This window comes from Oscarella lobularis, chromosome 9, assembly GCF_947507565.1.
Source record: "Oscarella lobularis chromosome 9, ooOscLobu1.1, whole genome shotgun sequence".
NCBI lineage: Eukaryota > Metazoa > Porifera > Homoscleromorpha > Homosclerophorida > Oscarellidae > Oscarella > Oscarella lobularis.
Window position 1 is genome coordinate 2,747,806 of NC_089183.1, and position 26,265 is coordinate 2,774,070.

Sequence of the window (26,265 nt, forward strand, 5' to 3'; positions counted from 1 at the left end):
ATTAAATTAACTCATTTATTCCTTAATTATTGATCGAACTCATCTATACTTTTACTTTGAAAAACGTCTTGAAAAAGACACGACATTTCCAGATCTAACAATACCGCTCATTCCCGCCAGAAAACACGCACAGAGCTTTCTTTTCCAAAGGAAACGGCTTATCCTCCATTAGCCAATCAATGACCGCCTTGTCGACGATCTTCATCTTCTCGCCGCGCGACTTCGTACGCTTCACGCCAACGACGCCCTTCATCAGATCGCGATTCAGCTGCATGGTGTAACGCAACATGAGCATGCAACGCGTCGTTCGAAGTCGGCACTGAGCGGGCGGAAAATCAGGCTGATGAAGAAGAGCCGATTCGTAATAGAGGACAGCATCTTCATAATAACCCTATAGAACGTAGAAAATAAAGGAGACTCCCTCACAGAACTATACATTGGTGTACCATCATTGATAAGGCATTTGCCATTAGGAAATGATTCATGATGACTTCCGGTGCGATCTATTTGACCACTATTGATTACGTAACTTTCTTTATTTTGTTTGTACCTCGTTAGATAATTGTAGAACCGTGATCGCGTCGTCATAAAATCCCGTTTTAATGAATATGTTAGCCAACCCAGTCAAAGCAAAGTGCTGAAAACAGTCACCCTTAAATTTTAAAATTTTAATCTAAATCAATTTACTACTTACTCTATAGTGACGCGGTGCCAAGTAGAGCGAAACGCGAAGGCACTGCATCGCTTGAGACGCATTGCCTAAGACTCGCCAGTACAAAGAAGCGAGATCGGCTATAATCCAGCTACTGGCATTCTAAGGACGAGTACACGTGGAACAGAACACACTCCACATAGAATAAAAGCTTACCTTAGCTAAAGCCATGTCCAGTCGTATAGCAATCTCGTCCAATCGCACATCTTGGGAGCCACTGATGCTCTTCAAAACCTAAAGCGAGATTTAGAGACGGTGTGGAAAAAAGGTCAAAATGCCAATCTATTTAACTACGTACAAGACCTCTCTGTATCTACTGTTACCTACAGGTAGCAATCCAACTTCGGCCGTATAGTTATAAGCGTGAAGCTGTTGCCGATACTGCATACCCTATAAAAAAAACAGAGAAATCGACGCCGATTTTTCATAATTGAACGTTCACTTACAAGCAAATGATCCATTGTGTACGGATTATTAGGAACGTCGTACTTGCACATGGGCATTGGCCACAGACGCGCCGTATTAAACATCTCTTCAAAATCAATATACCGTCGAATGCTGCAAAGAAAAAAAATAAATAAATTTACCCCTTGGTTTTCCTCTCCTTACTCGATCCCCTTCATTTCCGGTGAAATCCACGTGCTCAACGGCGTCCTAACATTAACCAAATCCGACTCCAAACACGACGTCAACGACGGCCAAATCTTATAGGCGACAACTTTCCCGGCGTGCGGATGCTTCGCGTCGACCGTGACGACCTTAAACGTCCCGTCCGACTTCACGGGCACGGGCGCAAAATCATTAACAGCCCATCGAATAATATTCAAATGTCGTTTCGCATCGGACGGCGCGCCGGGATCGACGTACGGCGGCGAAGCGGACAGAATCATCGGCGCCGGTTGCCCGCGCATCGACAGCGGCGGAACGTCGGCGGCGGCCGGCGCATTGGGATCGCGAAAAAGGAGAATTTCCTCGGGAAGAATTCGCACCGCCGGTTCGTCTGGCGCGGGCGCGCGCACTCGCGTCACACCGCGCTCATCCTCGCGCCGACGCGCATCCTCGCGTTCCCATCGCATCTGATACGGTCTCATCGCCGGATTCGTCGCGTAGACGAACTCCGGTAGATCGTACGGCGCGACGGGTGTTGCCGTCGTCGTTACGGCACCGTAACTCTTCGTCATAGGCGATCGCGGTATATCGCACGTCGACATGGTGCAGACGAATTCGGGTCGACCGGTCGGCTCTTTGCCTTCGCTCGCCTGTCGCTTGCGCAGATCGTCGCGCAGCTTCGCGTGCCAACGTTTCTCGTCGTGCGGAAAGAGTTCGGAGCAGAAGAGCGCCTGGACGAGACGACGTGCGAGCCGGAAATCCGGGATCATGTCGACGCAGAAACTCGCGTGCACGCCGCCGTCGTTGCGACGGCCCTTCGCGCCGTAGATCGTCGCGAGGGTGAAGTGGGTTAGGGGCTCGAAGGGATGGATGGCGAGCGCCGCTTGGGTGACGCGCGCCGCGTCGGAGAGGTGACCGACGCGACGGAGAACGTTGGCGAGTTGAACGAGAGCGACGTCTTTCGTTTCGTAGGGGCTGTAGTGAAGCGCGCGACGCAAGCACTCGATCGCGTGATACGGATTGCCGATGACGCGAAAGAAGAGTCCGGCGAGATTGAAGAGCACCCAAAAATCGCTCGTATCGTTTCGCTAAGAAAAGAGAAAATTTTAATTAGATTATTTTGTGATCACGTGATGTCGATATCTAATTTAATTTCTTACCGCTATTGCTTCTTCGAAGGCCGTGCGAATTCGTTGTCCAACTTCTTGCAGTGGAGCATCGGCGTCCAACATGCCTGTCAATATCTAAGACAAACGAAGCGTCTGTATTATATCTCTACACTACAAAGACTTCATATTATCTTACTGGTTTCATTTGGGGTTCGGGTAGAAAGCTCAGTCGATCGCGATACTGTATTCCGATGAGATGATCGAAGGCGTGCAGGGGAGACGGATCGTCGCCGTAGTCCACGCACACGGGATCGGTCCACGGCGCGTGATGCATGGTACCGGGCAACAAACCGAGACTAAGCACGCGAGTTGAACTATAAGAAAAAAAGACAAATATATATACTATTACCTATGACCTCTGCTCTCTTACTTTCCCCCTCTCGCTTCAATAGGCAAATAGGCGCTCGGATAATCATCGATCGACGGCAAATACTGAAAATATTCCTCGCACGCCTTCTGCGTCGGCACGAACACGTCCGTTCTCAAGTGCACCGTCAACTTCGCCTCGATCCGATCGTACTTCGCCCCGTCGGGCACGCGAAACATCGCCGGCACGCGCTCGACGCGCTCCTGAACGCGTCGCCGTCGCCGTCGCGCCTCGTCGCGCGACTCGTTCACGCGTCGCTGCGACGCGTAGACGGGCGCGAGACGCGGGCGCGCGTCGAAATTCGGCATATAGTCGACAGTCGGATAGATGGCGACTAAATCGTCTAACAACCGTTTCCTTGGCAACCGATAGCGCACGTTACGCGTTTCAATAAACGTCAACGTGCGACGTTTCGACGCGTATATCATGCCGAAACTGAGCGGACGATTGACGGCGCGACCGAGCGGCGCTTCGAGCTTCTCGATGCGCAAACGCATCGCGTAGTCTACCTTTTCTTCTTCGGGCGTGTGAAGACACGTACGGGTTTTTCCGCCTCGTTCGCTCTCGCACAGCGTCTCCGTCGCCGATTCGACGACGATGCGCGGCGCGTGCTTGTTCTCCAGCACTTCGCCCGTGTCGAGTATCGCGCCGCCCGTCTTCGTTCGACCGACCACGTGATTCCATATGGTTTCGTCATCCGGGATTTTCTTTTCTTCTTCCTCGTCGTCGTTGGCGACGGTGCCGTCGGGACGAATCGTCAGCTCGTATTCTTCGATGAAATCCGACGTCGTCGTCGTCGGTTTGTCGCTTTCTTCATCCGGGGTTTTTTCGTTGCCAGGGAAACGACCGTTTTCGTCGGCGACTTCGATTTTGATCGTTCGCGGCGAATTGTCGTCGCTTTCGTTCATCTTCACAACGCGTAGACGAAAACGCGGCGGCGTTTTCTCGCCGTTGCTAGGCGACGACTTTTCTTCGTTGCTAGGCGACGACTTTTCTGCGTTGCTAGGCGATTCCTCGTCGTCGCTAGGCACCGTCTCCTTAGAAACGTCGTCTTTTGCGTTGACGATGTCGTTCTCCGTTATGACGTCGTCATCTTTCGAAACGGAAACGCGTTCTCCTTTCGTTTTCGACGCCGCCGACAACGCCGGCGACGGTTTCTTCACCGGTTTGACGTCGTCGACGTCGCGTTTAGAAAGCGTCGATTTCGTCTCCGTTGACGTCTTTTCTTTAGACTTCTTCGCTTTCGTCGATTTGAATAGCGCGTAGACTTCGCTCTGTTTATCGTGCTCCCTTTGACTGACCATGCGACCCAAGAACGCCTGATGACGCTCATGGAAAGCCTTAGGGACGAGAGACATATAAAGACAAGTGTACTAAAGACTTTTCCCCCTTACATCAAAATCCTTTTGATAGGACTCGAGTTCCTCTAGGGCGTCTTCCAGGATCCGTTGCTGCGTTTCGAGCGTCCTTTCGAGATTTCGTTGACAGCGCACGGCGTGGAGGCGCTGGTGCGCCGAACGGAATTCGGGGAATATGCGAGTGGTGTGCTCGAAACAAAGCGCCGCTTGATCATAATCACTAGTCACCTGTACAAGAAAAAAAGAATATAATAAATAATATATGATTTTTAATAGTTAACTCACTGCGTAGATGTTTCCCAGTGTGAAGTGACTGACGTGAAATTGCGGCGAAACGTCGACGGCGGCTGCCACGACGACGGCGGCGTCGTCGGAGTGCTGACCGCGATGCAATATGTTGCCAAGACTCACCAGAGCAACATCCTTGTATTTCCTTCACAGATACAGATTAATCTCATTAATGTATTGATTTAGGTTCCATACCTGGGTGAGTATTCCAATGCCCTTCTCAAGCATTCCACAGCCATGCGTCCGTTACCTTTAATTCTCCAATAAAAAGCGGCTAAATTATACAAAACCCAAGATGTCCGATTCTAAATCGTTATGTAATTATTTAATTAATTCAAATAAACGAAGAAGTCTCGCCTTATTGAGACCGCTTGCTATTCGACTAGCAAACTCGCCCACGTTCTTCGACTCGGGTACAGCACTTCGAAGACCCATTTCGGGGGCGTGGGGAAGCGAGGCGCGTTTGGAAACGCCTTCGAGATGTTCATAAGCGTGAACGCTGAAATCCAGTCGAGAAACGCGCGTGCAATCCGGTTCCCTAGACGACGACGATGACGACACAGACCCAAGATGCTGAATCGTACTAAAAATAAATAAATAAATAAATAAATAATCTAATTAGGAGACACGTGATAAAACTATACAATAATCCCTATTACTACGAGTTCCCCCGAAGGGGGTCCCACCTGATTCCTTTGACTTCCAAAGGGAGTACGGTGCTGACGAAGAGATCGATGTCGTGTAGGGGCTTTCCGGCGAGGAGGCACTCGCGATCGCGGCGTCGGAACGCTTCCTCGCTCGTCACATCGTCGTCGTCTTCGTAGAGATGCTGTTTCGAGTCGATTTGCTTCTTGCGACGGATAAGATCGCTTCGGAGCGACGTCAGATTGTCCGCTTCTTCCTCGTGACGCATCACGGCGACGAGATCGTGCGAACGTTTGAGCGTAAACAGCGTTTCGGTCTGCGTTTTGTGCGAGTTGCGACGTCGCGCGACGTTTCGCCGCGATTCTCCGCTTACCTGCTGTCGTATTCGACCGTCGTCGGTCACTCTCCAGTGCGTTGCAGCCTGCGCAACGTGCAGAAGCGTAGAAAAAGCGACGATAAAAGAGAAAGCATTCATTCCGTTTGAAAAGGTCTAAAGCACGTTACGTTTACTCTACGGGAATTTGATCCTTCGCCGCGAAACAGATGAGCTTGCCAATTCAGTTGCCTTCACAGCGTCGGACGGAGGACATGGGGTCTAGCGCTTCCTCTTGTGGCAAGCCACGTTCAGGTAAAGACTGTAGTGCGGTAACTCTCCGGCTTGTTGCCGGTGTGCGCACACACGGTCGGAGAGACAACATTTGGGTCACAACACTTCTCTATTATATCTGACGACGTGGTTTTTGAGGAAAACGTTCGCCGAATGCCACGTGGCACGTACCTTAGTCACGTGTGCACGTGCCCTCTCCTTTTATATATTGCAATTGCTAATTAAGGTATGACTCTTTTTTTCTCTTTAGATTCGTTTGCTTGCTTGTCAGCATTATTTGAAGACCCCACCCCTCTCTATTCCGTCGACAATTATCCGAAGATAACAAAAATTAAAGCGTCATTTGAAGCTTTTGAATTGGCTTCTGAAAGGCTCAAATTAAAAGTTGAATATTCTGAAGGATTAATTATCATTACTCATATGCCAGGATACATCCATTCAACCATTGAAGATGAAATCTATTTTCAGCTTCGCAGTTGGATGAAAGCCTTCAATTTACCGCTGAGGGTGAAGACGGAGTGCCCCGTGCCTATTGAAGCAGGTGCTAAAGTGCCAGATGTTTTTGTGGCCCATCTGGAAGCCGTCTTTCCTTGCCTCTTCGTTGAAGTCTCTGTTACACAGGAAATAGATGAAGCGAAGTGCAAATGCGAAAAGTACCTTGAGAGCGGTGCCAAATACGTCATGGTCGTCGACTTCTGGGAAAAGGCGAAAAAGAATCCTTTATCCATCCACTTCAGTGACGAGTCCAGAGAATGGTTCAAATTGCCACCGAATCATGACAATCTCATCATTCCTGGACACGTATTCGGAGTTGACAAGGACTTTTCGCTGAATGTGCTCGAGCTGAAGCGTAAGGCAGAGGTTGCAAGCGTCATGAGGCAGAAGTTGCACGCGTCATGAAGTACTGAACTCGTTGCATTTATTCCTTTTGTTTGCGTTAATGTATGTTAAATTTTTTGCATGCTCACTCACTCAAATCAATTTCGTTTATTTATGAATTAATAAATGCAGAGAGCACATCTCACCTGACACTGCAATCGAATGCATGAAGAAGTCTCAACGTCATGATACAGTAAATACATTACTGTATTACACCCTCTCCTCTTACAGAAAGGATAGAAAGGATAGTCAATTGGGCTCACGTGGGCTCGTTTAGAATTGCGTGGGATTTGCACCGTTGAATTCAAGTGTTAACGCAGCAACGAGTCCACAATAGACGACAAACCGATTGTACAGCACTTAGAAAGTGGAATAAAACGAGGTAAGGGCTCAAAACACCTAAAAAGCAAACGTCACAAACTCACGTGACAAATCTAAGAGACGATGTCGCGCATAAAAACGTACGCCAGGCTAAAGCCACTCAAATCGCACCAAACCCCTACGACCGCCACGTGGTTCCGCACGACCGACGACGTCGTCGAAATCAACATCCCAGAATCGGAAAACATGACCCAATTCGCTCGCAAAGGACGCGTACGACACTCCTTCGCCTTCGATCGCGTCTTCGACGCGAACGCCACGCAGGCGTTCGTCTACGAAAACGTCGCCGATGACGTCATAAAATCATTTCTAAGCGGCTACAACGCGACAATATTCGCCTACGGGCAAACGGGTTCCGGCAAAACGTTCACAATCGAAGGCGGCTATCGTCGCTACGACGATCGCGGACTCGTTCCGCGCACGCTCGAGAACGTCTATCAAGCGTTGGAGGCGCGCTCGCGCGACGAGGAGCTACGAGTCGAAATTTCGTTTATGGAAATTTATCAGGAAGTCGGCTACGATCTTTTGAATCCGGGACTTCGCGACGACGGCATGACGACCGAATTGCCGCGCGTCGTCGTGCTGCAGGCCGATCGACGCCGAGTCGTCTTTCGGAATTTGTCGACGCACTTGGCGGCGAACGAAAAGGTCGCGCAAAGTCTCCTATTTCAAGGACGAACGAATCGAAAAGTCGCTGAAACGCCGATGAACAAACGATCGTCGCGATCGCACGCCGTCTTTACGATTCACTTGACGGCGAGACAAAAAGGATCGCCCGTCATAGTGACGTCAGAAATTACTAATTAAATTAATTAATTAAGGATTTAACTTCTTTTTTCCAGGTCGAAATTAAATCTCGTCGATCTCGCCGGATCGGAACGCGTCGCCAAGACGAGCGTCGTCGGTCGCGCTCTGTCCGAAGCGAAACATATTAATCGATCGTTGCATCATCTGGAGCACGTGATCGTTTCGCTGCAGCGCAAGGCAACGGCAACTCACGTTCCCTATCGGAACTCTTTACTGACTACAGTACTAAGAGATAGTCTCGGTGAGAAAGGGTCATACTACTACATAATGTGCCCTACTATTGATAAGTTCTTTCTTATAGGAGGTAATTGCTTGACTGCTATGGTTGCCACTATTTCCGCGGATCGCTCTAATGTATGGGAGTCGATATCTAGTTGTCGTTTTGCTCAGAGAGTGGCGTGCATTTCGAACAGCGTCAAGTAAGAAATTCAATTATTTTAATAAAACGTATTATTCAACGGCACGTGTTGTGGGGTGTAGGAAAAACGAGATGCTCGACGACAAGGAGATAATCAAGCGACTCAGAAAGCGTATCGTCGAATTGGAAAAAGAGCTCAAAAACGCGACATTGACGCAAACTCCACAGGCCATCAAAACGGAAGCCCTCACCAAAGAGCAATTGCGTCAATGTCGCGATCTAATGACCGGATACGTCGACGGAACGATAGACGATCCCGTCGATTCCGGTTCGTTATTTAATTAAATATCGAAAAATTATTTTGACTCGCTTTAGGTGTGAACGATGTTCGAATGTTTAGAGAGTGCCTGCATCTCCTCAAGACTCTCATAACGAAACTAGCTCAAGCGAAAAGTTCAGTCGAAGTTCCACTCGATAAACGTGCCCAACGACCCGACGCTCAATCCGAAGGCTACAATAGCCGTTCGACGAGTCGAACGAGCGGATTTAGTAGCGCGGCACAAAGTTCGGCGACTACGACGGCACAGACGGCACAAACGTCGGTGCCGCCGTCGACGTCGCCGCGAGAGGCGTGGTCTACGCGTGCACCGCCCGAAGCGAAGCGCTCGACTCGACCGAGTATCGAGTTGGAGAAACGCGTCGCTAAGTTGGAGACGGTTAAACGTAGTCAAGCGCAAATGCAGGCTCAGTTGTCGATACAACAGTTGAGCATGTTGGAGGAAGACTACCGGTAAAATGAGAACGATTAATACTATCGACTATTAATCGTTCCCCCGTGGTCGCGTTCTAGGGATCAAGTGGAGACGTTGCGCGAACAGATCGCCGCTCAACACGCTCGAATTCTGTTGCTACGGAAACAGGGAGGCGATCAAGAGACTCTCGCGAAGGAAAAACTAGCAGAGCACCAGCTCAGAATACGAGAGGTAATTAAATTAAATCCCAATATAATTATTTAATTAATTAATTGAATTAAACAATTTTTAATTTTAGAGTCGGATGCATCAAAAGCTGCTTGAGGTTAGACAGCAATTAACTGGGGATAAAGTTCGAGTTGATACGACTGAACGAAATCGAGTTCAATCTCTCCCTATCGACTCTCGCAGAGTTTACAGCGAGCTTCAAAAGCAAGAGGCCGAACAGCTTCAAGTACGCATCGACTAGAGATTTAATTATTTTTAATTAAATCGGTATTGTATTATTGAAGGTTCGTTGTCATTTGGAGGAAATGAGAATGGCTCAAATCGAGCAGCAATTGGCTCTAAAAGAGGCGGCGACGCGACGTAAACTACAGGCGTTTAAAGAACAACTCAAGTGGCAAAAAGAAACCTCAAAGACGAGCCCAACACCCCAGCCTCCTCTACATCATCATCATACCCACCACACAGAGACGGAGAAACAAAGGGAAAGGGAACGTACACTATTGGTTGAGAGGGAGACAAAAGATAGACTATCGTCACTTAGACTGAACATGGGGACTTATAAATTATCGTCTAAGGAAACGTCGTCATCAGACAATAAAATCGCCTCGGAGAGCGCTAATCCTAAACGACTACCAATATCGGACGAACATAGGGAAAAGACAAAAGATAGACTATCATCACATAGAGGAACTTCTAAGGAAGTCATCGTCTCCGAAAGTGCCAGTTCCAAACGACTAGCAATATCGGACGAACATAGGGAAAGGCAATTCGTATCGGCCGCGTCGCGACACAAGAGTCGCGTCGATAGGATACGAAGGGCCATGAAAGCGGCGAGTACAATACAACGAGCGTGGAAGCGATACAAGAAGAAAAGGAGAAGGAACCGTATAGTAGAGTCGAAGTGAAAAAAATGTATGCGTAGCGTACGTATGAGGGAATGTGGATTATAATTATATCATATATAGGATCTTACTAGGTTCGGTCGTGGACTTCGTAGAGATCGGCTCGACGCTGACGACCAATAGGAATGGCTGTGCGCACCTTCTCGACTTCCCCAAGATCTAAAACGAAAAGTTATTGATTTTAGATCACGTGTACTGCATGACGTCACCGATATCAGCAAAGACTATATCCTCCGCTTCTTCAGTCGTTGCAATGACTTTTCCCCTTAGAGAAAAAGAACATATAAACGATGACGTCATTCTGCTATAGATTTCTTTTCTTACCAAGGATCGACGACAGTGCTGTGGCCCCATGCGACGTAGCTCGCCTTATCGTCGCGAGCTGGTGAAACTCCCGCAACGAAAACCTAAGAACATCGAACTAAAGAAGATAAATAAATAAATGTATATAATTAGGAAACCTGATTATCAAGAGCTCTGCAAAACAAATAGAAATATATATAATAAATCGATGACTTGAGGAATTGATTGCGTGTACCTTGCTCTTAGCAATAATTCCCAGTGCATCGGCCCCGTCGTCATGTTAAAGGCACCCGGATAAAGAAGAAGCTTACAGCCTGAAAAAATCAAATGAATGAAAATCAAATAAATAAATAAATAAATAAATAAAACCTCGGCGCGTCAAAACTTGTCCGAGTTCGGCGAAGCGAACGTCATAGCAAATTCCAAGGCCGACCTTACAGAAACCTAAATGAAAAAAAATCAGAACAATTTAATTAAGATAATAATTAAATATTAGATTATACTCATGTCGAAGGAGGATATTCGATTACCGCCAGACAAAACGTCCGATTCCGTGAACTTGATTCCACCGGGAACGTCAATATCAAACATCTATAAGCAAAAATTAATTTTTAATTAATTAATTAATTAAAAATGCCTTTCGATGTTTCGCAATTGTCTCGCCAGAAGGAGAAAAAACCGTTGAAGAATTATAATAGCGATCGCTATCCAATTCCGGAATAGAGCCTATGTACTGCGTATTATATGTCGTCATTCTTATACTACGAGTCTATAGTCTACCTCCGACTATGTAAGACTTGGTTTCTTTTGCCATTTCTTCGAGTGCCTGGGTTGAGGGGCCCCCCGGGATCGTTTCGGCGTACGAAGCGAAATGCTGCGTACCGTACGGCGAATTGAAGCACTCCTGCACAACGAATGAGCTGCGTGCGACTGCGAGAGGTCGCCTACCGGCAAGACAATGAGCTCGGCGCCCTTTTCCTTGGCTTTTTGCACGAGCGCGCGCGCTTTAGACAAATTCGCCGCCTTTTCCGAACCGACGAGCAGTTGGACGAGTGCGATTCGAAATTCTAGAGACACTACTATAGCGGAGGCGCGTCGAGAAGGGCGTGCAGTTAGCCAGTTTACTTCCAGAGGTGCTCGAAGCCGCCATGACACGTGATCTCATTTATCAAATGCATTCATTTATTTATTCTTTTCTCATTGGCAAAAAAACAAATAATTAATCTGTAAATCTGTTTCACTTGCTTGCTCCGAATCGAAGAACCAAAACGCAACAATGAACGTTATTGTCTTTAGCATTCTTCTCGACAAGTTGGGCACGTCGTATTCTTCTACAAAAGAAAGAAAATCTTCTAAGACTGGGAACACATGTATAAAATGCACAACAAAGGTTACCTTTAGCCACTCGTCGACGCAATTCTTGTGGAACTTGTGAGCGCATGGCAACAGACGCAAACATTGCCCGCTCTCAAATTCACACAAGCAGATGACGCACCTCAAGAAAGAGAGAGACAGTGAACATTGGAACCGAATCGCAGGCACGTGACAATGGGAGAACCAATAAAAGATGATTGGTTCTCCACATTGTCACAATGGGCGTTCCTATTACTTATCATCGTTTTCGCCTTTCGTACGACTGTATATAATAGTCGACGCGACATCGCTGTCTAAAGTCATAAAAATACACACTGACGTAATAAGAGTTATGCACAACATACTGCTAACCTGCGCGTGTGGTAACCCATGACGTCATCCTGGCATCCCATTCCGCAATCCTGGCACCCCATTCCGCACTCCTGGCCTCCCATTCCGCACTCATGGCCTCCCATTTCGCAATCGTGGCCTCCCATTTCGCAATCGTGGCACCCCATTCCGCACTCCTGGCATCCCATTCCGCACTCCTGGCATCCCATTCCGCAATCCTGGCGTTCCATGCCTGCATCGTCCTGGTGCGAGGCGCCTCCCTATGCTCCGTCTCTTCGTCTCGTAGCGGCGAGCGGAGTCGAAGGATCGTAGGTGGTAGGTGATCTCGCCGTGTCCTTTTCGAAGGAAAAAAACGTGTTGCACGCGCACGCGCAGTTTGCCTATTGGATTAGAAAGTCACGTGTACGTTACTAGTTAGCGTGCATTCAAACAAAAAGAAAGAAAAAAAGGCACATCTAAGTTATCGCTTCTTCTTCTTCTCCAGGTACTTCATCAATTTGAAATTCTCATTCGGCATTTGCCCTATAAAAACACAATTTTTCCAATAAATCAAATTTATTAATTTTTCAAATTCACCCGTTAACTTCTTGAAAAACATTTCGGCGAGACGCTTGGAACCGATCGACGACTTAATAGGAATCTTCGATCCAATCAACGTCGAGTATCCCTTCAAATCGTCCTGCGTCGTCCCGTCGAGTATGGGCAGCAAATTCACCAACTCCATAGCCGAATGAATGGGATCCTCCGGCGGAAAGTGCGACATAGCCAACCCGTCTCCACCGCGATCCTCGTACTCGCTCGACGCGTCGACGAAATAGCGACCGAAAACGAACATGAAAAATTTCGATCCGCGCAAATCGATTTCGAGTCGACTGCGTCCCGGATCGGGATCGTCTTCGTCGTTGTAGTCGTCGTAGCGACGACGTAGCGCGTCGAGCGACGACGGTTTGTGACGTAGATAGCGCACGGCGAATTGATCGAAATAGGCGGCGAGTTCGTCGGCGAACGCGCTCTCGTCCGCTTGAACGAGACATAGGTCGTAGATCGAGTCTTCGAGCCAGATGGGAACGTCGGGATCCGTTGTTGTTGTATTGGGTATTTCTTTTTCTTTTTCTTCTTCTTCTTCTTGGATTATGGCTGGCTTGGCTGGGGGCGGGGCCACTGGGGGTTTGGCGAAGGGTTTTGGTTTGGCGGGGGGCGGGGCGTCGGCTTTGGGTTTGCGAGGCTCGCGAGCCGCTTCCGGAACTGCGGTTGACGACGGATCCTGAAGAATAGATTAATTAATTATTATTGATTTATTGATTTTACCTGAACTTTTGCCATGAATACTATGTCGCCTTTTCGCGGTCGTTTCCACCGTTTTTTGCCCGACGCTTGGTTGTAGTAGTAATGACGCGATGATCCGGGATCGACTAATTCCCACCAATCGGTCGCTTGGCTTTCCGTTCTATATGAGCCGTATCCCTGGGGCATTTTGGACGTCTTTTCGTCTTACGCTCGCTCTCCGTCGGGTTCGTTCCACGCGCACTCGCCCGTTTTCGTGTTCACGTACATCGTCTTCTTCGACTGCGGCTCGGTTATGCGTCTCCACGCGCTAGAACAGCAAAAGCGCGTACTGAAGAACTTCAACTCGAAGCTCGGGGCTACCTTGTTGCCATTGGAACGCTTAGAACAACAAAAGAGAAAAGAGAGGAGACAACGCCCCTAGTATTGATCACGTGCCACGTGCTAGTGCTTTATTTATGGTTCGAGAAATAATTTATTCTTTCTTCATTGGCCAAACAACACTTTTTTAGTCACTTGTCTGCAAATCAGTTTCATTTACTTACTTACTTAATTATTCCTAATAAATTGAAGAACCAAACCGTAAAGAACCAAACAGCAAAGAATCCAACTGAACAAACGTTTCTTTGTAGCTCAAGGAAGACTGCAACTAGCATTTTCCCGACAGACCGGGCACGTCTTATTTCCCTACAAAAGACGAGAAAAAATCTCCTACTGTACGGTAAGACTATATAAAATGAACGTGGCTTACTTTTAGCCATTTGTCGACGCAATTTTTGTGAAAATTGTGAGCGCACGGTAACGTGCGCAAAGTCTGTCCGCTCTCGAATTCACACAAGCAGACGACACACCTTGAGAGAGAGATTACAGGGGGGGGGGGGGGGGGGGGGGGGGGGTCGATTTTCAAAGCACGTGACAACGGGAGAACCAATCAAAAGATTATTGATTCTCCGCACTGTCACGTGAGTACGCGTTTTCTATTACTTATCGTCATTTCCGCCTTTCTCGCTGTACTTGAAAGTCGGAATCATATTGATGTCTAAAGCAATAAAAAAATACATCAGAACACACCCAGGTCTCATATTAGACAAGCAAGGCTTTAGGTAGAAGACTCTAGCACATTAGAGCCAAGACGTGGACTTTTAAATATAATTATACCAATATTAATCTTTTTTGTTATAGGCACCCTAACCGTCAGAACGTCTCAGTAGTAGACACTTTACAACGTTCACGTCATCTCAACATAACCCCAGATATCTATAAAGACACATGTTACCTTTGGTTGAGAGTCCGCTATTGAACGCGGGACCAAGTCGCTCAGTCAAATTCAACAAATTCTACATCACAGTAATTATCAATACTGATTAAATTGATATATTTTACTTCATAAATGCCTCCCGCTGCCGTTAGTCTAAACAAAGAACCGCAGTCAATAATTATTTTCAAATTATTATCATATTGACCATTTACCCGGCAGTCCGTCTCATCGAATGCAAAATATCGTACAAGTCGGACGACGGATGTCTTCGAAAACCAAACAAAGAGTTGAACCCGGTGCGATGCTCAGGCGAAACAGTGCGACCCGAAGCCAGCTAGAAAATTAGTCTAAAAAGAGAGAGGAGACTCGGAGGATTGCTTTTATTACCCTCGGTGCAGTGAAAGAAAATTCATCTACAGCAACGTTTCTCGGACGTCCGGGCCTAACAGCCGTTATCTCAAGAAGAAAAAGAAACAACACTCATTCGATTAATAAATAGATATCTCATTATTGCGTCTCACCACGACGTCATCGGCTTCGGAATCAGACAAAAGAATGACGTCATCGCTGGTGGTCGTCCTGATTGACTGAGACGCCGGCGGCGGCGGCGACGACGGAGGAGGAGGATTCGTCAGAGTCGAAGCGAGAAGAGACGACGGCGGCGGCGGAGACCGCGAACGACGACTATGAGGCGGAAGACACCGAATGAAAGGATGAGGATACGAAGGCATAGGCGGAGGAAGAAAAGAATGAGGCGGAGAACGCGGCGGCGGCGGCGGCGGCGGCGGCGGCGGCGGCGGCGGCGGCGGCGGCGGCGCAAGAGACGTCGACGGCTGCGGAGGAAAAGAATGCGAAGAAAGAGAAGAAAGTCCCAAGGACGATGACGGAGGCGGCGGTGGTGGCCACGAACGCGGCGGCGGCGGCGGAGGCGGCGGCGGCGGACCCTCAGAAAAATGTGAATCCAGCGACGGTGCCGCCAACGATCCGAAGAGCGACGCACGCGACACCGTGGGCGTCAGCCAACGATGATGATGATGATGATGATGATGATGATGAGTCGACTCTTTCTTCTTCCTCTCCTCTTCCGCCATCGTCGTCGCCAAGACGTCGTCGTCGGTGTCCTCGCCCCCGACAAGATTCACGTACGCGTGATCGCTTCGATTCGATGCCATGGTAACGTCGTTTGACGCATGCGCACTCGTCGTTGTCGTCGTCGATGATGACGTCGGCGGCGGCGGCGGCGGCGGCGGCGGCGGGCGAATCGCTGAGGCAACGGGCGGCTGTCGTCGATAGAGAGAACGACACAGACGCACGGGACGCGAGAAGGACGAGGCGGGTGCAGATGGTTGCGTGGGCGTGGTCCCCAAAAACCAGTCGAAATCCCACGATGGGGCCCCCCCGGCCGCGGGGACGTCGGGTGGCGAGGGCGTTTCGAGACGTCGCGCGACGAGCGATCGTAGCGTCGTCGACGACGGCGGCGGCGACGAATCGGAGCTCGTTGTCGTTGTCGCGCGTTTTGGTTCGTTGGGGGCGTGGTCGTCTTCGTAGGCGTGGTCGGATCGTTTTGTCGACGCTTTCGTCTTGCGTTTGCGACTCGGTTTCGGGCGTTGGCGCGACGGAGCGGTCGCGGCGGCGGCGGCGCTCGGCGACGGCGTCGAGCGATCCGAATAGGCGCTTTCGGCGAGGGGTCCGCTTTTGAATGGGGCCCGCTTTCGCGATTTGCGGCCCAATGCGGAGCTCTTCGGATGTCGATCGTCGTCGACGGCTTCCGACGAGAGAGCGGCGCGACGCGAGTGCCTTTCGGACATCGTTCTTCGTCGTTTATCGGCGTGTTTCTGCGTGTTTCGGGGTCCGATGAATAGAAGTGCTCTGCGCATGAGTGCAAAACGAATACATAAATAAATAAATGCCGCCACAAAATTTACATCGATAAGTTAACGAAATTAATTTATTTATTTATTGTCGGTTGTTAGAACGGGGTTTTGTTTGCTGTTTAAAACGTCTGAGAAAAGAAACTCGATAAGAAATTGGAGATACATGGAGAGGAGTTGTACCTAAAATGATTCGTTCCCAAGGAAGTTTGATGTACGTGAGACAGGTGCTGATATGCAAAGCGCCAACTTTCCTAAAACAAAAAAGAATAATAGATGAGATTTCAAGACAAAGTCCATACCGAGACTTCCACCAATCAACGGCACTACCAAGAGGCTTTAGAAAACCTAATAAGTATAAGAAAGACTAGTCTTAGTATTTAATGGGTAGTCTATGTCTACGTTTCGTTTTCCACGTGGATACGTCCGCTTCTCCGCTCGACGTAAATTCGACCATCTCGTTGTCTCCGTCGCCCTTCTCCGCTTCGTTCTCGCTCTCCTTGTGATACGACGCCGTGGTAGTCGCACTGCCACTTCCGGTTGACGACGCCGACGCCGACGACGATCCCGATTTCCCGCGAAGCCAGGATCCTCCCAAAGATCCCCACCAACTTCCCCTGTCTCTTTTCGTCTTCTTCGTGCCGCCGTTTTGACTCGGCACTTCCTTTGGCGTGACGTCGTCAGTCACTCGAGTGACCGCGACTTCCGCGTGGCCTTTGCCGCCCGGGCCACGCATACTCAGGAATTTGACTTGATCCGAGCTGTGCCATAGGCCGAACGACATCTTCTGGGCCATCTTCGTTGCCGTAGAAGCCTTAATTAAAATTAATTAATTAATAATCTTAATCATTTTGACTGACTTTTGCTAGGTAGACTTCCTTGAAGACGTCATATCCTAGAGCGCCTTGGAATATTACGGTTTTTTCAGAGTCCTATAATTTCAGGGAAGTTAATGCATTGTATCAGAAGAGTGGTCACTATAGAAACCTCGGGATTTACAGCTAGAAGTTCAACGACGAGTCTTTCGTGTTCCTCCTTGAAAATCATGTCTCTGAACGTCTAGTGAGGATAGTAGAGAATTTAATGAATACATAGCATATCTATTGCGTACCTCTTCAAAATTGTCTACGGTGAAAAAAACGTAGGGATACGTCAGACTCGTCTCCTTTCCCTTTTTATCCATTCTACATATAATAGAGCCAGATTAGATACAGCTATTCGCACTCTCCCTCATGGCAAACCTTCGTGAGCTAGGCGACGCATAAACTCTCTACACAAAGAACACAGACTCTCGATTACTATATGAAATTATTTATTGCTAAACGTTCTACCTCTGTAGACTGCTTGAGGATTTTTAAGGGCTCTCCCTCCCTCTTTTCGCCCACAGCACAAGTCAAGTAATAATCAAACTAGGAGAGAAAGAAAACATATAAGAAGAAAGCCTATGAACTCAGCCTACTATACCTGTTGGACAACCAAGTTCAGATAGAGTGTCTCTTCCCAATTTATAGACAAGTCGTCAGGTCTGAAAAATCAACATTTTTAATTAGATTAATTTCCAATGCTTCTACTGTCCTTACTTTGGTATCTGTGACGACGATTTTCGCAATACGATTAATCTATCCTGTGTAGTCGTAAATTAGTTTTCGTTTTTCGCTCGAATTCCCTCTGGGACCTCTTCTTCTGATTCTTCGCACTTGACGAAGAAAAGGAGATCGTCGCTTGCGTTAGCGACGTTCTCGATGTAGAACTGATAGACGAGCGTCGCCCAGCATCGACGATGATCTGATTCGAGTGTTTCGAAGTCGTCTAGAAGCGATTGCAGGACACAAGAGCTAATAATCGTTCGTGTACCTTTGCTTATGGTGTTCTTCTGCCTTCTCTGATCTCGAATAAGTCGTATGATGTCGGAAAAGGCGAGATTCGTTTCAGCCATCGTTCGATATAGCGCACGGTAAAGAATCTCTCCCAAGCTCTCAAGCACGTGGAGAAAGTCAGAATTCCGCCTAATTCAGTACGTCAATAATATACTAGTATACTAATTATGTACGTCAATAATACATAATGCTCTCAAATAATTATAAGCAAGCAAATGCATGTGATACTACTAATGATACTACAGTAATTCAAACAGAATCTGACTGAATAAGATCATCACGACCAGCGAAGGCAGCCCAGCCAGCGAAGACACGTGTCGAGCAACTGACGAAGATCGCTGACGAAGACCGCGTTCTCGACATTCTCGACGTAAAACTGACAAGGAATGCGAGCTAGAAACGAAAGTTAATATTAGAGTGCAATCGTATTTCAAAAAATCTTCCTCCTAGATACCAAAGTAAACACTCTCATTCAGTCAAGGACGATAGAAAGGCAACAGAGAGCAATTACGTCATAGACAAGAAAGAAAGAAAGAAAGAAGACACGACAAGAACTGGATGGAGTGAAGTCGCAGCCTAATCTAAATCAGTAATACAGCTTCAGTGAAGATGCCATTTTTGATAAGAATTGAAATATCGCAAAAAATTTGATCAAGGTCTTTGTCGGAGATGGTCTCAATTTGACGGGTTATACACGTAGAAATACCGTACTTGTTCGTAAGCATCCTGGAAACTCTATAGTAAAGGCCACTGGTTTTGTTATCAACTGAAAGCTTTTCTTTCGTTTCTCTCATCACGCTTAGAATAACCTTGATACCTGTAGCACATCTAATAACAGAGGCACCACCCTCTGGCTCAGCCGAGTCATCAATGTAAACTGAAAGGTTGATGGCGTCTTGAAGAGCTTCGACTTTTGAGCTTGCCCATTTAAAACTGCAAACGTAGTCATAAATGCTCTCAGGATCATGGCGCAGCGCAATTTGACGAAGTGGCGCCACGAAACATTCTCGTGTAGTGGCAATCAATTCCTCGTGCTTTTTGATGAAGTTATCAAAAGAGTGCTGAGTGTAGGAGGACGTACTGAAAAACGAGCGATAGTACGAGATGAATTCGTTCAATAATGCAGTCAAATTGGAGCGAAGAGACAAAAGTTTCTCTTCTAAACGGCAGCGTTCATTTACCACACTTGCACTCTGTGAAGCATTGACGGGATGCAGTTGCCCAATTGCTTCAAATGTTGCCTCGTTTCCCATTTCATACAAATCCCAGTAGAACTTGCCAAAACCATCTGTGTCACTGGCCTTTGAAGCTTCCAGAAAGCTGCCGATGGCCTCTTGACTGTGACACGCAAAAAAAGCATTGTTTATTTCAATGTATTGACGACGAGGAACTCGTACTTCGTCCAACACAGCAAGCAACGCCGGTGGCTTCCTTTTATCGTCATTCGCAAAAGTGAGCAAAGCAATAATGTTATTTTGAACGTTTATTCCGAACTGGTGAAGGATGTTGGTTAGGGCCGCCTTTGTCTTAGGATCGCATTGACTCTCACTCGCACGCATTGCCAAAACAACACAGGTAATCTTGTTAATTCGACTAAAAAGCGTCGCGTACGCTTGGGTCACATTCTCGTCGGACTCGATTCCTTCTCCGAAAGCGGGAGTGTCAATCAAGTAGAGAGGAGCCTTTAATCTAGACCCGCTATGAGAACGAATTCGGTACACAGTGATCCTTTTCGTAATTGGCTTACTACTACTGTCACCGTGCTTGCGGTCATCAACCAGAAGTAGTCGAATAGGGTCATTTTGCGAGATCCTGAAAATCCAGTTAAACATCCCGTTCATGTGAGTGCTCTTGCCATGGCCACTTAGCCCTGTCATCAACACCACTGTTGCCTCTTTGTCGTCGCGGGGAAACGGGATTTCGGGCTCGTATTCAGGCATCACATCAATCGTGACAACACAGTCTTTGTCCGGTTCTTGGTCGCTCCTTGCTCGAACGTTTCTGCGTCCAACAACCAGGAACCCGTTTTCTTTGTCAAGCTCCCATCCACCTTTTCGAAGTTTTGTGGCGTTGTGACTGCTACTAAATTGCACTAGTCGTGATATGACCGACATCCTCGGACTGGGCCTTAGCGAGACCTCTGCTGAACGCGGCGACAAACCGGTCAGTTGAGAGAAGATTTGCACAGACAGTCCGTAGCAGGAATCGCAGTCCAGAAGCGAATCTGGAAGCGCAACTGAGCAAGAAGAGCTGGGTTCAACTGGAACGTCTACACTCGCCTCTTCGGACATTTTGACTCTCTTCTCAAGATCACAGATCTTCCAGTATATAACACGGCATTTGTCGCCTAAGGAGAGTTCGAAGTCACTGGTCCACTCTATGACCACCTGCGTTTCGCTTCTCTCATTTTTGCTTTCTTTGGCGATGACTTTGGTGGGCTGGCGAAGAAACACTGCACGACGTTTGGACCCCTTATTGTCAACCGCAACGATATCGCCACATCGAACGGCTTCCTTGTCTACCTTTGCAATGCGACCAATGCGATATTCCATGTTTTCATGCACTTTACCTTCCCTGTTTCGCATCATCAGCTCTTTCATGCGGCCAATGTTATTGAAAATGTTGTCCATGATCATTTCACTTTCAAACCACTCTTCCAGTTCATCCTCATCTTCGTCAGATTCAGAGGAACTACTGGAGCATTCTTCGGCATTGGAATTAACGATTTTTATTATTCGCTTTTTGCAAAGACGCAATTTCGCTTTCAAGGGATGCTTTATGGTATCAGCTTCCGCTAACGATAGCACTAGGCAATGAGCTGCTTTTGGCTGTTTGGAAGCCAAATCATTGACAAACTGATCGCCGGCTTCATCTAGGATGCGTCTGACCATAAGAACCTCGTTCTCTTTTGCCGTAACAAAGCGTGACACCAACTTAACTGCCTTCTCGGTTTCTTTGATCGCTTTGCGCAAGCTCACTTTGAGTTGGGAAGACTGAGAGCTGTCGTTCAGTTCTCGTAACTTTGGAAGAACTTCCGTGCATTTGTTGCGGAAGATAGCGTCCGCTTCTAGTAGTTGTTCCTCGACACCGCAAACTTGGTCATATACTTTAGGAAACCATCCCTTATTGACAACACTGCTCTTGGTGTTTGTAAGTTCGAGGCCCGCTTGCTGAAGATCGTCTAGAAGTTTGGATATCTTTCTCATGTCGGTCTTGTCTAGAGATCGGCAGATGCGCACGACCTTAGAATCAAGGACACTGATAGGCAAGAGATGAACTGTCGTCGTTTGAGTCGCTCCGCAGAGACGTTGGGGAAGTTTCGAAGCCTCGTCAACTGCGTCTGCAAATGTGACGACCGGACGCGGAGGATTGTAATTGCACGTAAGCGTGACCTCGATGCGTTTCAATCATTTCTTTTTTCTCTTCAACGGCGAGGCTGCCTTCAATGGAAGCAATAAGCCTCTTGATGGAACCGGACAATTGGCCTTTGACGCGGGTCTCCTCTTCGGCGCTCGAGCACTTCTGGGAAAACGACAGGTGGGCTTCTCCTCCCTCGACGACCTTTGACACGAAGTGTGTCAATTCGGGCTTTTCCAAAATCTCGTCGTACTTCCTGTTCATCAACTGCTCCGACGGCATGGTCCTATCTCGAGTCTTCACCTTGCAAGATGCGACAACGCGCGCTTCGTACGCGTGTGTCTTCGTCGAATTGAGGTACTGGGCGGAGCCCGAAGCGTTGAATAATTTGAGTTTCACGGAGACAGAGCCTTCTACGTCGAGTCCCGCGCTCTCGTCTCGCTCGGTATTGTTCGTGGAGAAAGAGAAGTTGGTGTGAGGACATTCTCTGACGATTTGGGTTCTCTCCACTTCCTCTGCAGTCCACGCGGAGAGTCCGTCGTAGAAGGTATTCGTACGGGCGTCGTAGAACTCTCCAAGTTCTATCTGTTTGCCTAAAGCCGGCAGGGTTATGGGCCTCGCGCTGTCGGGGTCGCTCATCGTTTGAAGACTCAATGACAGTTCGCGTGATGCTCAAACGCTGATTGGTCGGTCCAACTAAACTAAATTAACGGTTAAGGATAAAATGGTTGGCTTCCCTTTGCACGCTCAAAAGGAAAACGCATTCTTTGGTCACACATCAAACTTGCTTGCACTCGGAAAGATTTTGGCCACTTGAGCTCTGTACCCCTCTTTTAGCATCGCGTCGATAAGATGCCTTCGAGTGGCTCTGGAACCGTGCTTTCCAGTCCACTTGTACAGCATTTTTTGGGCACGGTCGCGATCGCAGCGCTCTTGATCGCATTCGTGCAATTCGTTCGCCTCAAACGTTGGTTCGGGGCCTAAACGTCGTCCAATGTATCGCCACACGGCTTGAATTTGCATCTCAGCTTCGATCAATTCCTCCTGAGTCAGTGGCAAGTCCAAATCTAAATAAAATTACACTAAGACTTTTCTGCTTGCATGAAAGGCAAAATATTCTTTACCGAGAATGTTTCTATGTGCCGCAAGATGCTGTGATACCTCGTCGTTGTGTGCCGGAAATCCGGTCGGAGCCCTTATAAAAAAGAACAATTGTGTATCTCAAAGAGAAAGTCTAGCGCGTGGAAGGAGCTAACCACCAAAGATCCATACTCTGCCTCTCGTCCGGAGTCAGATCATCTGTTTTGTTCGCCAGCATCCACAATTCCTTCTTGGTATCATAGCCGTCTGTCTCAGCTAGGGTGTCATAGAGATCTTCCTCGCCTCTTGGTTGTCTAACTTGACAATACAGTTGACACTGTAGTCCCGCCATTCCTCGCCGTTTCGCCTTCTCAATGTCTTCTGCCAGAGACACTCGCAATTTATCGCACTTTTTAGTCAGTGCTGAAATTTGTTCACGTGACATCGAGCTGTTCTTTGAAAAAACAGTCAAAGTGGCGCAATTCAGTTCGCTCTGGTACAGAAATTCGGCATTGACGCCAGGCAATACGGAAAAAACAATTCGATTACGTCTCAGCAGCCCGTCAAATATACGCTCTCGGCGCCGTCGAAAGAAACGCGTGACCAAACGAAAGAAAAAGGATTCAGGAAAAAACACGATGTCCTCGACAAAAAGAACGAGCGGAGGAGGAAGACGGTCTTTGCGATTCGAGCTAAACGCCTTGCTGTACTCGGATTGTCCCTCAAAATCGCCTTGTAAAAAGCAGGGGCTCACATATCGCTTATCTTCCGATCCTTCTTTAGTCTCGGTAATGATGTCAAAATAGTCAAGAATTCCTTTTGCTGCATCGTATTCGTCTTTCGATACTTTTGCCTGCTGGAGCAGGTTATTGACGAGGTCAGTCGAGAGAAAGCCAGATTTGATAGCTCGCTCCCAGTGAGGTATAAGTTTCGGTGCAGCTGGCTCGGTGTGAGCCGAGCCAACAAACGATGCCAGGAGGTTGATTAGCCAATCGGCATCGTGAAATACAAAGTCCTTTAGAACGGCAACATCGGGAAAATAGAAAACGGAGCCGACATGGGCCAGATGTTTCAGAGCACGTTCTAGCTCGCCGTTAGTAGTGTCAATGCAACACTCCTGGGCTACCTCTCGGATACGGCTCATTTTTGCTATAGAGCGGTCGGTTAATGATTTGAGTAAGCTTAGCACGATTTCAAATTTCAGCCAACGTGCTGGCTGGACGTCTTGCCTCTCATAGAAACTGCGTGTCATGGCGTCAACTCTCGTTCGAATTTCGCTAGCGGTACGATCTTCATTTACCGTACCAGAGGTTTTGTTCTCCACGAGGAAAAACATATAAGGGTTGTCGGTCGAGGTAGCGTTTACAAAGTGAGATCGAATATCTTTTTCTTGAAACAGCGTCTTTAGGTGCCTATTGTTTTCTTCAATAACCTCAACATCCGCCGTCTTTCGGTGAGTCGAAACCAGAAAAATCGCGGGATATTTGACGTCTTCATCTTCGCCTATAAACGTGGCATGCTTTTCGGGCGGATGAGCGATGTGCGCGGACGAAGACCAGTGCTTCAAGAAATCGTCATTCGTTTTCATTCGAACGAGCTTCTGCGGAATCTTTCCTTTGCCCTCTGTAACGTGCCACGACTCGGCCTTGTCTGTGAGACGCAGGGCCCCGTTGAAGACGAGCAAGTAGACAGAGAGGGAGCCGGCGGGCATGAGAGAGGCGTGAGCCGTCAGAAACGGCTCCTGTCCTCCAAAATCGCAGATTCTCATCAGAATGACGTTATCTAGACCTAAACCGCTGACTTGTGACGGATCAGCGACGATATTTCTTATGAAACCAAGCTGATCCGACGTCAGGGAATCCTCCTGGGGTGCGGCGGAGATTTCGCTTACCTCTTCGCCAGTTTCAGAAGATTCTAAAAAAAGGACCAGGTTAGAAAGAAGAGGGTACTCGCGCCTGTCGCCCAAACCGTCCGTCCGCGACGTATTTGTTTCAGTAATGGAACCGGAATGGCTGAGCTTCTTCTCTTTCTTCTCAAGCTTTGATCTAAAGATAACTCTCTCCACATTGTTTTGAAAAACACTTTTCGCAGTACAAACTTTTGAAAAAAAGCCTCCAATTTCTCTTTGAACTCCTTCTGACCGAATAGCTTCCACTTCGTAGAAGTTCCTTTCTCATCGGCGGAACAGTGATACTGGAACATCGTGACAGCATTTTTCATGTCGATTCCACACGTGCTGAGTTGCTCTTCAAACTCCTGACCGAGAAGAAGTTTAACAAGGCAAGTCTTGCCCACCCCGTCTTGTCCGATAACGTTGATGCGAACACGAGCGACTTTGATCATTCCTTTGGTGAGAAGAGCCTTGGGATCAAAATCTATGAGAGTTGAAATGTTGTCGCTAGCAACTTGAAAAAAGTAGGCTGAACAGATTCTTACCGAAGATACGACGCAAATTAGCGAAGTCAGTAATTGAGATATTAGCGAATACCCCAAGTCCAGCTCTAGCTTTCCGGAAGACCGTTTTCAGAGCATCTATAGAGCCTGCTCTAGATTTGCCCTTTCTCTTTCGCCATCTGAAAAGAAATTCGGCCAACAGCTTTTCAGAGTTGCCGCCGAAACGATGATCCTTCATTGCATTTTCCATTTCCAAGGACGTAAATCCTAAATGCAGAACTATTTCTCTCCATTTGTGTGAAGTTGATCGAGTCAGCCTGTCGAAAAAGCTGTCAGAGGGTAGCACATCTGAACATACTATCCCATTGTCAGGCTCTGGACTCGAGGGCGGCGACGATGACAGGGTCTCTTGTGTTCCTAAAGATATTCGAGATAAACAGTTATAAGACTATTTAGGAGATTCATACTTTTATCTGAAGACCTCAGTCGCTTAGGGAGATGTTCCTGCTCGGAAACCCGCAGAGCTTCTGCGGATCGTTTCCCTACTCCTCCTCTTTCATTTTCTAAAGGCAAGAAAGCTTCTCAGATGAGTTCACAGGCTCATAGTCATCCCAAGGCATCAGTTATATGTTGAATAAGTGATTCTCACTTTTATCTAAAGACTGTAGTCGCTCAGCGAGATGCTCTTGCTCCGAAAGCCGCAGCGCTGTGATAATCTTATCTAAATCGTCGTCGGAGCCTCTCAGCAAGTAATCCGTAGCGAGTATTTTGATCTTCTTGGCCGTCGTGTGTTTGTCGCCGGACAATTCCTCGTGTTCGTCGTCCGAAATTAGTCTCTCTTGAAAGAGGTATCCCAGAAAGGCATCGTTAACGAGTAACGTTCGGCTCAAATGCGCGTAATCGTCGCGTAGAACGTCGAGTCGACGAGGAACGTCGTTCGCCATGTCAACGCCCCGGATTTGAAACTGAAAGTGTATTTTTGGCCGATGACCTCATGCATGTGATACACGACGGAATTTTGGGCATCTACATGACGCGCCGTCTCCCGATCCGACCACCAGATTGAAGCGTCTAT

At 47.8% G+C, this 26,265-nt stretch overlaps 8 protein-coding genes across 10 annotated transcripts; 1 reads left to right on the forward strand and 7 right to left on the reverse strand.

Annotated features, from left to right (window-relative positions):
- Position 1: 1 nt before the first annotated feature.
- Positions 2-5,633, reverse strand: LOC136191082 (tetratricopeptide repeat protein 17-like). The gene is made up of 17 exons (XM_065979379.1): positions 5,522-5,633; positions 5,190-5,464; positions 4,861-5,086; positions 4,699-4,808; positions 4,501-4,648; positions 4,252-4,443; positions 2,861-4,197; positions 2,627-2,804; positions 2,482-2,565; positions 1,322-2,409; positions 1,159-1,270; positions 1,040-1,102; positions 869-946; positions 695-814; positions 551-637; positions 447-503; positions 2-391 (listed from the first exon to the last, which is right to left on the reverse strand). The coding sequence occupies exons 1-17, from the start codon at positions 5,621-5,623 to the stop codon at positions 95-97; spliced, it is 4,554 nt and encodes a 1,517-aa protein (XP_065835451.1). The 5' UTR covers positions 5,624-5,633; the 3' UTR covers positions 2-94.
- Positions 5,634-6,870: 1,237 nt separating this feature from the next.
- On the reverse strand, positions 6,871-11,523 carry LOC136191464 (omega-amidase NIT2-like). The gene is made up of 11 exons (XM_065979790.1): positions 11,491-11,523; positions 11,314-11,432; positions 11,146-11,269; positions 11,003-11,091; positions 10,869-10,956; positions 10,735-10,809; positions 10,601-10,679; positions 10,524-10,539; positions 10,387-10,469; positions 10,272-10,327; positions 6,871-10,221 (listed from the first exon to the last, which is right to left on the reverse strand). The coding sequence occupies exons 1-11, from the start codon at positions 11,513-11,515 to the stop codon at positions 10,133-10,135; spliced, it is 843 nt and encodes a 280-aa protein (XP_065835862.1). The 5' UTR covers positions 11,516-11,523; the 3' UTR covers positions 6,871-10,132.
- Positions 6,943-10,579, forward strand: LOC136191463 (kinesin-like protein KIF6). 2 transcript variants are annotated; one of them, XM_065979789.1, is made up of 10 exons: positions 6,943-7,016; positions 7,074-7,803; positions 7,858-8,063; positions 8,124-8,241; positions 8,303-8,508; positions 8,556-8,970; positions 9,031-9,163; positions 9,231-9,386; positions 9,445-10,072; positions 10,126-10,579. In XM_065979789.1, exons 2-9 carry the CDS (start codon positions 7,079-7,081, stop codon positions 10,063-10,065), a joined length of 2,580 nt encoding a protein of 859 aa, XP_065835861.1. In that variant the 5' UTR covers positions 6,943-7,016; positions 7,074-7,078; the 3' UTR covers positions 10,066-10,072; positions 10,126-10,579. The 2 variants fall into 2 exon arrangements, with proteins under 2 accessions (XP_065835861.1, XP_065835860.1); XM_065979788.1 differs by having other exon boundaries at positions 9,445-10,579.
- Positions 11,524-12,439: 916 nt separating the features above from the next.
- On the reverse strand, positions 12,440-13,789 carry LOC136191469 (uncharacterized). Its single transcript, XM_065979797.1, has 5 exons — positions 13,717-13,789; positions 13,565-13,663; positions 13,378-13,516; positions 12,646-13,333; positions 12,440-12,591 (listed from the first exon to the last, which is right to left on the reverse strand). The coding sequence occupies exons 1-5, from the start codon at positions 13,725-13,727 to the stop codon at positions 12,530-12,532; spliced, it is 999 nt and encodes a 332-aa protein (XP_065835869.1). The 5' UTR covers positions 13,728-13,789; the 3' UTR covers positions 12,440-12,529.
- Positions 13,790-13,824: 35 nt separating this feature from the next.
- On the reverse strand, positions 13,825-16,475 carry LOC136191467 (uncharacterized). Its single transcript, XM_065979795.1, has 8 exons — positions 15,133-16,475; positions 14,999-15,067; positions 14,824-14,945; positions 14,737-14,764; positions 14,630-14,690; positions 14,338-14,392; positions 14,105-14,204; positions 13,825-14,040 (listed from the first exon to the last, which is right to left on the reverse strand). The coding sequence occupies exons 1-8, from the start codon at positions 16,417-16,419 to the stop codon at positions 13,987-13,989; spliced, it is 1,776 nt and encodes a 591-aa protein (XP_065835867.1). The 5' UTR covers positions 16,420-16,475; the 3' UTR covers positions 13,825-13,986.
- A 16-nt stretch (positions 16,476-16,491) lies between these two features.
- On the reverse strand, positions 16,492-18,455 carry LOC136191468 (uncharacterized protein KIAA0930 homolog). Its single transcript, XM_065979796.1, has 13 exons — positions 18,337-18,455; positions 18,158-18,291; positions 18,063-18,106; positions 17,947-18,007; positions 17,814-17,891; positions 17,724-17,752; positions 17,594-17,666; positions 17,470-17,541; positions 17,343-17,414; positions 16,885-17,296; positions 16,785-16,830; positions 16,666-16,736; positions 16,492-16,613 (listed from the first exon to the last, which is right to left on the reverse strand). Exons 1-13 carry the CDS (start codon positions 18,416-18,418, stop codon positions 16,564-16,566), a joined length of 1,224 nt encoding a protein of 407 aa, XP_065835868.1. The 5' UTR covers positions 18,419-18,455; the 3' UTR covers positions 16,492-16,563.
- Positions 18,456-18,531: 76 nt separating this feature from the next.
- On the reverse strand, positions 18,532-22,262 carry LOC136191466 (uncharacterized). Its single transcript, XM_065979794.1, has 2 exons — positions 18,814-22,262; positions 18,532-18,752 (listed from the first exon to the last, which is right to left on the reverse strand). The coding sequence occupies exon 1, from the start codon at positions 21,563-21,565 to the stop codon at positions 18,941-18,943; it is 2,625 nt and encodes an 874-aa protein (XP_065835866.1). The 5' UTR covers positions 21,566-22,262; the 3' UTR covers positions 18,532-18,752; positions 18,814-18,940.
- Positions 22,263-22,399: 137 nt separating this feature from the next.
- LOC136191465 (uncharacterized) lies at positions 22,400-26,135 on the reverse strand. 2 transcript variants are annotated; one of them, XM_065979793.1, is made up of 8 exons: positions 25,840-26,135; positions 25,658-25,753; positions 25,233-25,607; positions 24,895-25,171; positions 24,765-24,841; positions 22,973-24,710; positions 22,841-22,911; positions 22,400-22,783 (listed from the first exon to the last, which is right to left on the reverse strand). In XM_065979793.1, the coding sequence occupies exons 1-8, from the start codon at positions 26,132-26,134 to the stop codon at positions 22,488-22,490; spliced, it is 3,225 nt and encodes a 1,074-aa protein (XP_065835865.1). In that variant the 5' UTR covers position 26,135; the 3' UTR covers positions 22,400-22,487. The 2 variants fall into 2 exon arrangements, with proteins under 2 accessions (XP_065835865.1, XP_065835863.1); XM_065979791.1 differs by having other exon boundaries at positions 25,658-25,768.
- Between the last annotated feature and the right edge of the window lie 130 nt (positions 26,136-26,265).